This window comes from Arabidopsis thaliana, chromosome 5 (genome assembly GCF_000001735.4).
Source record: "Arabidopsis thaliana chromosome 5, partial sequence".
Taxonomy (NCBI): domain Eukaryota; kingdom Viridiplantae; phylum Streptophyta; class Magnoliopsida; order Brassicales; family Brassicaceae; genus Arabidopsis; species Arabidopsis thaliana.
Window position 1 is genome coordinate 16,092,453 of NC_003076.8, and position 12,564 is coordinate 16,105,016.

Below are 12,564 nucleotides of genomic sequence, written 5' to 3' on the forward strand. Positions count from 1 at the left end.
TCAAACATCTTGACCAAACGGAAAGGGTTAAAGGAAAACATCATCATATTTTGAATGTGACACATGCTATGATGTTTCAAAGAGCATTTGACAACGGAACTTTTGGGCGAATGTATTCTTAAGGGAAACTTATTTGATAAATCGTACACCGTGAGTGACATTACATAACTTACATTAGGAGAAAACTTCATATTCTTTGGAGAAACACTAAAGTATACCGTGATACATGTGTTTGGATGTCTTACGTTAGCACAGTCAAAAGCGACAAGAGAATAAGTTTGCTAGATATATTTTTTTCGTGCGTTATCTATCTCTATGCAAAGAAGGGGTGCACTTTTGTTTGATCTTGACACTAGAGAGCAATTTGCTTCTCGAGATGTCACAATCATTAATGACCACTTTTCTTTTCTCAACCAAAAGGTAAAATCGAATGTATTTACATCTGATATGTTGTCGAGTATATTGTTGCAACTAATGAGATAGGTGAATGGCATATAGACTGAGTAAAAAGCATATGTTAATAATGTAGATGCAGGCGAGTATACACGATTAAGTAAAAAGCATATGTTAATAATGTAGATGCATTTCTCAAAGTTGGTTTAGGTTAAAATCTATTTTGTTGCTTTTTTAGAGTAAAATAATATCCTATGAAAAAATGTCAAAAGTAGCTACTGCCTTCAATGTGAAAACAAAATAAGCCACACAATCTGCGAAGCTGTGCTTAAAAAAAGACTTAAGATAAAACCGTACGAAATCCGAAATCTTAAGAAATGGTGCCTTGCTTTTCCTTTTCTTACGTATAAACACGCTGTCTGAATCCAAGGCTTCGATATCGTAAGACTAAGGCATGCTATATGTACACGCATCCATATCTAAAGTTTCAAGACCTTAAAAACCAAAATAAAACCGTTTGAAATGAAATGAATTAAGGCCACGTGTAATTACATCACACGCCTTTTCTTTTTCTCAGGTGTTGCGTGTACTTGAGCTTTGATTCCATACGTTCTCATTTGGAAGTTTTCAAATGCCTCAGAAACTGCTTCTACCTGTTGATCAATTTTGCAAACCAAAAATAAAAACGTTACTTCGTGTGCATCACTAGAAACCATAATGTATTAAAGATTAATGAGGGTTAATAATAATCACTTACCAATTCTGGTTTTTTGGCATATACTCTCACTATCATGTCTTGATATGTTGTTGGTAACAAGTGACTGACTCTGTCCTCAGGTATCACAAACTTCTCTGCACTATCATAATCCTGTAAACACCATATAAATCAATTTATTGAGATTCTGTGTTATTTTCCTCTTTACACATTTACAGAAGCAAATCTCAAAAACAAGACCAAAGACTTTTCTGTATGTACCTTATAGAAGTTGATGCTGAAGGAGCCAGATCCAACACAAAGGTAAGTTGGTTAGAATTTTAATGAGGGAAACTGAGAAAACAAAGAAGCTAAACTGTACTTTTTTTACCATTCAAGCGGATTTTCTCTCCCACGAGCCAAGTCAATCTTGACGTTTGTAACAGCTATATCTTCTTCTTTTAGTGTCAAGCTTGTGTGCTTCTGTTAAATCAGAAAGCAATATAAGTATGGTAATGGACTGTACAATATACTTTTCCTCTATTTAAGTGCTAAAGATTGTACAAACCTGAGAACAGATGATATCTTGAGGAGTGACAGCTTTGAAATGATCGATTTTGTCCTTTGGAACCGCATATTCGTTACAGAACTGAAAGTCAAAATTCATACAGGTCAATCTTCTGAAGGGAAATTCTTAACCTAATTAAGCATAAAAGAAAAAGAAGAAACTGGGTGAAAATTTTATATACTTGGTACAACTGCCTTCTGCGAACACGGAGTATCAGCTCTTTCGCTTCTGCAAGTTCTGGATCTGGAGCTATTTCGATAGTTTTGAGGATTGTGTCGTCTAACTGCATTTGTTTATGGAGAACAAAAACTATGTAAACAAGCAGAAAGGTAATATTTGTCTTCTGAGGAAGAACTGTACCTTCCAGTATTCAGATGGGTCATTAATCATAGAAGAAATTTCCAAATGATTGTTGGCTTTGACCATGGCATCTACTATCATCAGCTCTATCGCCTGCAAATGAATGGAACGAGACAAGTGGGAAAGAGAGAAAGAATAGTCAAGGTACAGAGAGAATGATAATGGTATAATACCTTTACTTTCGAATGCGTGTAGACGGTTCGATAAAGATCAGCTCGAGTTGCAAATAACTTGTGGACACTAAGATCTGAAAAATTAACCGGGTTTAAAATGGGATAGAAGCAAACGCAAATAGAGAATTTAGGTGGGCAAAACTTACACTCCTTGGCGCGGAAGCAGATTTCATTGTCCAGGACTCTCATCGTCTCTGTCAGTCTAGAAAGTTCTAATAATTAGCAATTTCCTTATTAGAAACCAGTGAAATGACTATAGAATAGAATGAAGACCTTTGGAATTGAAAATTGGATCCCAGTCCACAAGCTCGAGAATCACGGACAAGGTAGTCAAACCTATAAATATTTGCAGACATTAAAAGTTGATGTTGTAAGATAAAGGTTCAAATTTACGCACCATGATGAGTGAAAAGGGAAAGAAAGAAACTGCAGACAAGTATACAGGTAAAGAATTACTTGTCCACATCAATCCCATTTCGACCATTAGCAACAATATCATACAAGAAACGCTTCTCTGCATTGCCCTGCAAATTATGAAAAAGGGAAAATATATACAAAGCTTAAGTAGTTGTTCATGTTTGATTAGAATAGAGAACATACTTGTTATAAAACTTACTTTCAGCTGTGAAAATTCAGTACTAGCTAGTATCATGTCCTGGTCAGTTAACATTAGAGAAAATCATCAGCAAAGAGACAAAGGAAGCAATAAATATTAAATTGGATTTGTAAAGACTGGAAATAATGTCACAATTTCCAGTTTCAAATAATAGAGGCCATTTGAGGGAAGCAAAACAGTCTTAAGAAAGAAAGTTACCTTCACTCTTTTCAGCATTTGAGCATCAATATCGATGTGATGTGTATCAACCATATGGTCAATCATGTTTACAGACATTAACTCATGAGACCTGCATCGAAGAATTGGCATATAAAGAGCTAGAGATAATCCATAGAAGCCAACTACTAAAAGTTAAGGCATAGTTCTTATAATATCAAGTAACACCATGGCATTGATCTTTTCAAGGAATGTGCAAACATACCACTGACAGTCACTTATGACCTTTGGAAGGAATTCACGCTCAAACATATGACTGAAAGGCCCATGGCCAATATCATGGAGAAGTCCTACACATACAAACAGATCAGAAATTGTATCAAGGAATAATGTAGTCATTGAGCTAATAATAGTTACCACTTACCAGCAAGTCTCACAGTCTGAAGATCATAATTGTCAATACCAAGCTCCATTCCCTATAGAAAGTTAAGCACGTACATTACAAACCTTACCATACTTAAATCAAAATGTGACTGCACCACTGAAATCCAAATTAAAACCTGGAAATTTTTTAGCCTCTGAGCAGTTTCGCCTGCAAGCCAATACACGCCTAGAGAGTGCTCAAATCTCGAATGTACAGCTCCTGGATATACCATGTTTGTCACTCCTGAACCATTAAAGAAAAACTCCTCTCAACGAAAGAAGATACACAACTCAAGACTCATTTCTGTTAAAACTAGAAACCTTAACGAAGAATCTCCTTAAAGTTTTCAAGGAAAATTTCCTATATTTGACAATAAATACATGTTTATCGATGGGGGGAAAATAGACATAACAAGACTGTCTTCTTCGTTAAACAAGAGGAGAGGCAACTTGAGTTGAAAACGCAAGCCAACTCACCAAGTTGCTTTAGTTCACGAAGCCTGAAACAAGGAATTAGAATAATGAATCAGAACACTGTGGTTTTAGCAAGTCATTCATTGAAGGAAACAAGCACAATCCAAGACTTTACCTCTGAAACTGCTCAGTGTCAATGAATTTTAAACAAAGCTGCAAACCAAAAAGTGAACTATTAGTACAGATGCCATGTTGAGTCAATAGTAAACTACATTTGGGAACTATTAGTAATGAGATTCCATAGACATATGAACGTAGGCACTCTAGTGGTTTAGAGAATATGAAAACTCTTGTTTACACAGAAAATACGAAACAATTTTAGCAAAAGCCATTAACACCAGTAAATTTTTGCAGTTGGTTCATCAAATTAGTCTCCGACTCAAAACTCAACCATACATTTCATAATTTTCCGGTAAACAGCAATCTCTAATCCATCCGTGACTCGATAGTTCAATTAAATTCCGACGAAATCACGGCGATGAATGTAAGATAAACGAAGATAGTATCCAGATTCCAACTAGAACAAACGGCACCGGAATTTCAACAGAAATCTCCATAGAAACAGTTCTAGAGCGTCGCTCCTTATCTCTCGCAAACGAACCATTAGGAATCACAGAAACAGGAAACGAAGATGATTATAAGGAAATCAACCACTTACAGGATCGAGATAGATGTTTCCATGAACGTTATCGTAGACATGCTTGCTGAACCGGAGCTCGTTCGCCGGAGCGCCGGAGGAGAACACCGGTAAACTACTTAGGTTTTCGTCGCAATACGCTCCCATCAGTTGAAATTTCACGTCGAACTCACTCACTCGCCGCCGTGAAGCAGTTACGTTGAGAGAAACTGAAATGGGTACAACGACGAGAATTGAGAAAGCGATTTTAAAAGCTGCAGAGAGAGAGAGAGAGAGTAATGATCTTTATTAAATTCCTTTTTGACGTTTTTATGCGATTAATATTCCACTAAACCTTAAATGAAAGGAAAAGTTTCGAATAGATCCCTGTACTTTGCTAATATTCCAATAAATGTGCATATATTTAAAATTACTTAGATTAAAACCTCAACTTCTATTCCGAGTATTTTTTGGCAAATATAATGACAGCAAACTGAATTATCACGGATGTGGCATATGCTCATGCATTTTGACTTGATTCTAGTTAGAAGATAATTTATGATTATCATGTGAGATTAATTTTATTTAATATTAACCTTTTCTGATTATCATGTGAAAAACCATTTTTGTTAAATTATTGGATTTGAATTCCATTAACAATAGATTTATACAATTTTATTTTTTTGATTCTAACAAAATAATGATTTAGATAGTTTTGATATAATATCTTTTTTTTTTTAATCGCAATTGTTCATTTCTTTGCATAAAGTAAAATCTAATTTTTAAAAAGAAGCAACTTTTGATAACCAAAAAAAAAAAATTGACAACCAAACTTGCAATCATAAGACAAATCAGCATTTTTGTAAAAGTGTGAGCGTTTTGGCCAATATATTACATAACTTCTAGTTTGTTGTGCATATAGTTTTAGTAAAGGGGTTTCTTTGTATTAAATGGAAAATATAGGGCTATATCGCAAATTTCGTGTTTTAGGTAGAGGTTGTTTAGGTGGTGGACTGGTGGTGGAGAAGTGGGTTTATGGTGACGGTTCAGAAAATCCGGAGGATGATCATCGTATCTCAACCGATCAGTTACGGGATAAATTAATTTTGGTATCGTTAAAACAAATCGAACCGGCATTTACCAGAACCAAATTGGTATTTTATAAAAAGACCCATTTACGTGGACGCTCGAGCACGTAAGCCCAAAACCAGATTATTGTGTTTATGAATCCCTTCTTTCTCCTTCTAGGGAATCGATTTATTGCTGCTCTCAAATCTTCCCGGGAAAAACACCGGCGCTGTAATTTAATTGGTGTGGCTCCTGATCTCTTATCTAATGTTCTATACTTGGCTGTTGATTTTGAATATTGTTTTTGCTGCTCTTCTTTTAATGATACTTGGCTCTTCTTATCTAATAAAAATACTTTTTAAATTACTACTTTAATACCTTCCATCATTACTATAAACTACTCTTACCTTCTCTGCTTCGTTAGCAGAAGCAAACTCAACAAAGCCATCGCCCACATGCTCGCCCGTGTAGTCTACAATAAGTCGAACATGTACAACTTGTCCAACGTCTTTGAAGAAATTGATGCTGTAAAACAAAGGATAAATATTAGTCATGAAAAATTTGCTCCAGTAAAATGAAAGAGAAAATTATCGGTGCTACTTACATATCTGATATTTGAGCTTCCGGAGAGAGACGGGAAACAAAGAGCGTCTTTTTTCTTACAGCAACTGCCTGAATATAACAGCCAAGTGTGTTAGCTCGACTCTTTAAGGAGAAAGAAAGAACTAAAATTGCATAACAACAAAAGTAGATTCATCCCCCAAATAAGTCATCTTTCGACTTTGTGGCAACAGTTCTGTTATTAAATATCTAAGCCTGACATATTTTGAAGATAATAAGAACAGGTACCTCAACAAAATTGGGAGTTTCATCAAGTCCTTCCACTGCTGTCTCATCTTATTCTATCACAAGGTTTTGTCGTCGAAGGTAGTCTTCGTAACTGAAACATCAAAAATTCTAGTGATCTCATACCAAGAACTACACCCAATGTGCTCATGATAACAAAACTCACAAGGAAAATAGTTAAATCCCTTACCAAAGCTTCTCTGCAAGGTTGTACCTAGTTACCAAAAATAATAGCGTTAGTCTTCTGTAAGGGTATCAAAACTCCAGGAATAAGTCACAACCAGTGTTACAGAAAACGTGAAAATCAATTTACTTGGGTCGTGTAGGGTATGGAGCTGTCTTAGCCACTTGAAGAAAAATCTGATGATCATGCAAATATTCACCATTCTTCTTTTGCAGCGCCTACAGTATAAAAGATTTAGTCAGCAATTGTACTTTTCAAATGACTACTTGAATACCTTTTTCATAATTACAACAAAACTACTCTCACCTTCTTTGCTTCGTTAGAAGAAGCAAAGTCAACAAAGCCATAGCCCACATGCTTGGTTTACAATAAGTCGAACACTAACAACTTCTCCAACATCTTTGAAGAATTCTTTGCTGTAAAAGTGAAGGATAAAATATCAGTCATAGAAAACTTGGTCCGAGAATGAAAGTGGAAATTTGAGGTGCTACTTACACATGCAATATTTTAGTTTGGGGAGAGAGATTGGCAACATAGAGTACTTCCTGAATTCAAAAAAATAGAGATTGGCAATATTTTAGTGTGTGAATAATATTCATCCCTAAAAAGAAGTCATCTTTCGACTTTGTGGCAACAGTTCTGTTATTAAAATGTGTGAGCGTGACATATTTTGAAGAGGTACCTCAACAAAATCGGAAGGTGTCTCATTTTCTTCTATCGGAAGGCTTTCTCGTTGAAGGTAGTCGTTGTAGCTGAAAAATTAAGAAAACCTAGTGAGCTCTTCATGTATTCAAAAATTCAACCAGTGTAATCAAACTCAAGAGGTAAATAGTTAAAATCCCATACCAAACCGTGTAATCTATGCAATACCTAATTAACAAAGTTAAAAGCGTTAGTCTAGCAGTAATATTGTATCAAAAGCTCTAACAGTAATTAATAACCAGTGTCACCAGAAACAAATGTCAATAACATGGAAAATTGAATTTACTTGAGTCCTGGAGGTCGTGGACGTCGTGGAGGCTGTGGACGTCGTGAATACACATAAAGAAAAATCTTATAATCGTGCAAATATTCACCGTTCTTCTTATACAGCACCTACGGTAATAAAGAGTTTATTCAGCAATCGTACATTCAAATTGAAACTTAGATACACTATATATTTTTCATCATAACTAACTATAAACTAGTCTAAACCTTTTTTGCTTCGTTAGCAGAAGCAAAGTCAACAAGGCCATAGCACCTATGGATACGCTTGGCGGTTACAAAAAGTCGAACACGAACAACTTCTCCAGCATCTTTGAAGAAATTGATGCTGTAACAAACAGTGTAAGGTAAAAATATCAGTCATGCTCAGAGAAGGAAAGTGGAGATTGAAGATGGTGCTACTTACATATCTGATATTTTAGTTTGGGGAGGGATATGGCCATTAAAGAGCGTCTTTTTTGTCACCTGGATTTAACAGCCAAGTGTGTTAGCACAAGATTCTTAATTGAACAGAAATTTGTACAAAATATCTAGCAAATCCGTTGGTTGTTTCCTCCTGTTACATATGATACAAGATCAAAGAGTAGCCATTAGAAGAAGACAGTGTAAAGAAGATTGTTTTGTCAAAGAAGAAGAGTAATACGAGGCCATCTTAGGGTTACCTTATTCTACTTATGTCTCTTGAGAATGGAATTGGTCACCAAATCATCTTCTTCAGGGTTACGCTTACCTAAAAGAAGAGCAACAAAAAAAAAACTCTTGAGACAAGTTTAACACATTAGATAAAAGAGAGAGAGAGAGAGGCAACCAAAAACAAACCCAATAAATTGCTACTAGAAGTGGCCATGGAGAAGATGAAACGAGGTTTATGTATTTTTCCGTTAAGAGCAAGCAATAATATAGCCCTAAAGAAATATAGACCTAGCCTAGGAAGAAGTTTCTAAGACCATCCTTATCAATGAACTCTTACATAAAGTTCTAAACAATTTTGATATACAAAATAATGTTTAAACATTAGAATGGCTCTTACAAAAAAAGAGAATAAAGAAAAAAAAAACTTAGCTAAGAGCCATTTTTCATTTCTTAAGCACACTTTTTTATTTTTTTATTCTTATTTTATTTAATATAATATTTTGATAGTTCTTATGATATTGTTAACAACCTATTGATAAGGATGCTCTAACTAATCTTATAAATAAAACAATGAATCTGGTTTGGTCTGGGCGTAACAGAAATTATACTCTTTTTTTTTTTTGTCAAGAGGAAATTATACTAAGAAGCAACAGATTAAACATTAAAGCGTATAGTAAAATTAATTGTTTGAGAATCTTAAACCAAACCGAACCGGTATTAAACCGGAACCAAATTGGCAATGAAATTTAGATGCCAGTAGTAACCCGCTTGATTCGTTTGAAGTGTGTAGGGCTCAGACTTGACCGGAGTGGACTCAATCGGCGAATCTGTCACGGAGGACACGGGGAATCAACGCGGCGGAGAGTGATGGAAGAGCTTTCAAGCCTAACCGTGAGTCAGCGCGAGCAATTTCTGGTGGAGAACGATGTGTTCGGGATCTATAATTACTTCGACGCCAGCGACGTTTCTACTCAAAAATACATGTAAGCTCACGGATTTGATTTTCTAGTTTTCTTCATGATCTGATGAATTTTAGTAGCGTCGTGAAAGAATTATTTTCGTCGATAGATGAATCTTACTGATATGGAAGTTGTTCTATCCTAGGATGGAGATTCAGCGAGATAAGCAATTGGATTATCTGATGAAAGGCTTAAGGCAGCTTGGTCCGCAGTTTTCTTCCTTAGATGCTAAGTAAGTGACATGATGCTTGGCTTCTTGTTTTCATGAATTTCTTAGTACATTTTGTCCAGTGAGAGAGTAAAGCCCCTTTGGATTTTTGCCAATAGATTAGAAGTTTGATTTTGGCTTTTTTGGATTTTGGAACAGTCGACCTTGGCTTTGTTACTGGATTCTTCATTCAATAGCTTTGCTTGGGGAGACTGTGGATGATGAATTAGAAAGCAATGCCATTGACTTCCTTGGACGCTGCCAGGTTAGGCTCAATTCCTTTTGCTTGTACCCAATCATGAAAACTCTTCATATTTGCTCTTGCATTCTTCTTGATTTTCTGCTCCTTTAGTTCACGTTTTCTTTTCCCGTTGCTATTAGTGTTATCTGTTATTGTTCTTTATGTACTTAGTTTGCTTTCTCATGTCGCTTGTCAGGGCTCTGAAGGTGGATACGGTGGTGGTCCTGGCCAAGTAAGTATATGTCTGTTTCTTTAAAGTGTGTGGATCACTTTCATTTCATGCAATTGGAGAATAAACATTGAGACCAGATTATTTTATTCTGCCAGATCTCTTTTAGGTGTTTTTTTTATGCATCATCTCATTGTTTGGTTGTGATGCCTTTAATTCAAGCAGCACACGTAGTTTAAGTTTAAGTTTTTTTCTGTGAAGACGTAAAATGGTGTCTTTAGTTCAAGCAGCATTTAGTTGTTTAAGTTTGTGGTTGTAAATTTTCCAAACATGGCAGAGAAAGTTAGGATATATAACTTTTGGTCTGCCTTTTTCAGTTTCCTTTTTTTTTCTACTAGTAATGGAGATATTTTTTCCCAGCTTCCACATCTTGCAACTACTTATGCTGCAGTGAATGCACTTGTTACTTTAGGAGGTGACAAAGCCCTTTCTTCAATTAATAGGTGGTGCATTCTTTTTTCTTTGTGGTCAGTTTCTTTTATTAAGAGTCTAGTGATGTTTCCTCTAGAATACTTACATGTGACTCATTCTTCTTTCAGAGAAAAAATGTCTTGTTTTTTAAGACGGATGAAGGATACAAGTGGAGGTTTCAGGTTTGATTCTCTTTCTGCTTGAACTTCTTAAAGGCATCATTTTTACTGACAGCTCACTCTTTATGCATTCGTATCGCTGTTAATGCCATACCTTCAGTCATGTTGTTTTTTTAATTCTTGCTTAATTCTACTTACTCACTGATCGTTAGGATGCATGATATGGGAGAAATGGATGTTCGTGCATGCTACACTGCAATTTCGGTGAGTTTTACCAACTTCTATTTTCCTTTTCTCTGTTTTTGTGGACACCAAAACTTTTTAGGATTAATGAGATCAACAAAGTCTGGACCCATTATGCTATGTTTCTTCCGTTTTCATGGCTTAAACATCACATTCAGATTACGATATGATCTTATTATTTGCACACTTGCGCCCACCAGATACTTTGAATAGAGATTACTCGTTTTGAGACTTACACGTGTTGCAAATGCATCCTATGGCTGGTTTTCTCCCTGATATGTTTGACTTCTCTCTTGTGACACAGGTTGCAAGCATCCTAAATATTATGGATGATGAACTCACCCAGGGCCTAGGAGATTACATCTTGAGGTAGCTTTTCTTATTACTTTTATCTCGCATTATATATATATAGCTGAACTACTGTTATACAGTTGTAAATTCAGGAATTCATTAATTTCCCTGGGAAAGCTCTTTTAACTCGATTTATATTGAGCAGTTGCCAAACTTATGAAGGTGGCATTGGAGGGGAACCTGGCTCCGAAGCTCACGGTGGGTATGGTCTCCTACTTACTTCCATTATGTTGAGGCTTAGATAAAAATTGTGCTTTGCTTCCCTCTTCCTTGATGACATGGTTATTGATGGTTAAGTATAATTAATTTTCTGAAATAGGATTTGTCACCTGCAGCTTTGCTTATTACCAAGTTGTTTTTTGTTTAGGTATACCTACTGTGGTTTGGCTGCTATGATTTTAATCAATGAGGTCGACCGTTTGAATTTGGATTCATTAATGGTAACATACAATGCTGTTTGGAGATGATTAATAATTTTCCCTGAGAGATATTTTCCTTACCAAATAATTTCCTTATGATTCTAGAATTGGGCTGTACATCGACAAGGAGTAGAAATGGGATTTCAAGGTAGGACGAACAAATTGGTCGATGGTTGCTACACATTTTGGCAGGTTAACTTTCTATCTTTCAGGATTATTATTGGCCCTACTTCTAAATTCTTCACCGTTGTTGTCTTTTCTTATTTCCTTTGGGTATATGTTAAACAGGCAGCCCCTTGTGTTCTACTACAAAGATTATATTCAACCAATGATCATGACGTTCATGGATCATCACATATATCAGAAGGGACAAATGAAGAACATCATGCTCATGATGAAGATGACCTTGAAGACAGTGATGATGATGATGATTCTGATGAGGACAACGATGAAGGTATTCAATCAAATTTCTCAACCATCAAGTCCATCTGATAATTCAAAACACAACGAAATTTTAGTTAGCTTATATTTGCAGATTCAGTGAATGGTCACAGAATCCATCATACATCCACCTACATTAACAGGAGAATGCAACTGGTTTTTGATAGCCTCGGCTTGCAGAGATATGTACTCTTGTGCTCTAAGGTCAGTCCAGAACAAAACATCCAGTCAAGTTAACACTTAACATTTGTATAACACAAGCACACACACTTGTATGCGCAGATCCCTGACGGTGGATTCAGAGACAAGCCGAGGAAACCCCGTGACTTCTACCACACATGTTACTGCCTGAGCGGCTTGTCTGTGGCTCAGCACGCTTGGTTAAAAGACGAGGACACTCCTCCTTTGACTCGCGACATTATGGGTGGCTACTCGAATCTCCTTGAACCTGTTCAACTTCTTCACAACATTGTCATGGATCAGTATAATGAAGCTATCGAGTTCTTCTTTAAAGCAGCATGACCCGTTGTTGCTAATGTATGGGAAACTCCAAACATAAGAGTTTTCGTAGTGTTGTAACTTGTAAGATTTCAAAAGAAGTTTCACTAATTTAACCTTAAAACCTGTTACTTTTTTATTACGTATATACCATTTATCATATCTTTGGTTTACGACTTAAAGAATTTGATGATTGTTGAAAGACTTGCATCGTTATTGGTTTTAGAGAATTCTGACAAACTCGTGTAGTAGAAATG

General features: G+C 35.9%; 2 protein-coding genes and 1 non-coding gene across 5 annotated transcripts; 1 reads left to right on the top strand and 2 right to left on the bottom strand.

Moving 5' to 3' along the window:
* Nucleotides 1–582: 582 nt before the first annotated feature.
* On the bottom strand, nt 583–4,793 carry AT5G40270 (HD domain-containing metal-dependent phosphohydrolase family protein). 2 transcript variants are annotated; one of them, NM_123391.4, is made up of 19 exons: nt 4,516–4,791; nt 3,973–4,010; nt 3,861–3,883; nt 3,521–3,627; nt 3,385–3,436; nt 3,226–3,310; nt 3,003–3,093; nt 2,805–2,843; nt 2,645–2,712; nt 2,462–2,524; nt 2,335–2,390; nt 2,189–2,262; nt 2,016–2,108; nt 1,837–1,938; nt 1,656–1,736; nt 1,479–1,570; nt 1,370–1,385; nt 1,151–1,261; nt 583–1,046 (listed from the first exon to the last, which is right to left on the bottom strand). In NM_123391.4, exons 1-19 carry the CDS (start codon nt 4,639–4,641, stop codon nt 942–944), a joined length of 1,422 nt encoding a protein of 473 aa, NP_568580.1. In that variant the 5' UTR covers nt 4,642–4,791; the 3' UTR covers nt 583–941. The 2 variants fall into 2 exon arrangements, with proteins under 2 accessions (NP_568580.1, NP_001330625.1); NM_001344318.1 differs by having other exon boundaries at nt 636–1,046; nt 1,370–1,570; nt 4,516–4,793.
* A 944-nt stretch (nt 4,794–5,737) lies between these two features.
* On the bottom strand, nt 5,738–7,599 carry AT5G40275. The gene is made up of 10 exons (NR_144282.1): nt 7,560–7,599; nt 7,418–7,441; nt 7,254–7,323; nt 7,067–7,116; nt 6,878–6,987; nt 6,701–6,789; nt 6,578–6,601; nt 6,391–6,481; nt 6,146–6,213; nt 5,738–6,066 (listed from the first exon to the last, which is right to left on the bottom strand). It is a non-coding gene; the product is annotated as an other RNA (non-coding RNA).
* Nucleotides 7,600–8,890: 1,291 nt separating this feature from the next.
* Nucleotides 8,891–12,510, top strand: ERA1 (Prenyltransferase family protein; the record flags this gene model as incomplete). Of its 2 annotated transcripts, NM_123392.2 has the most annotated exons (14): nt 8,891–9,171; nt 9,293–9,379; nt 9,515–9,620; nt 9,793–9,828; nt 10,186–10,268; nt 10,365–10,418; nt 10,568–10,619; nt 10,903–10,967; nt 11,095–11,151; nt 11,317–11,389; nt 11,474–11,560; nt 11,657–11,822; nt 11,904–12,013; nt 12,092–12,510. In NM_123392.2, 14 exons carry the CDS (start codon nt 8,939–8,941, stop codon nt 12,329–12,331), a joined length of 1,449 nt encoding a protein of 482 aa, NP_198844.1. In that variant the 3' UTR covers nt 12,332–12,510. The 2 variants fall into 2 exon arrangements, with proteins under 2 accessions (NP_198844.1, NP_001331518.1); NM_001344319.1 differs by having other exon boundaries at nt 8,939–9,171; nt 10,186–10,418; nt 12,092–12,509.
* Between the last annotated feature and the right edge of the window lie 54 nt (nt 12,511–12,564).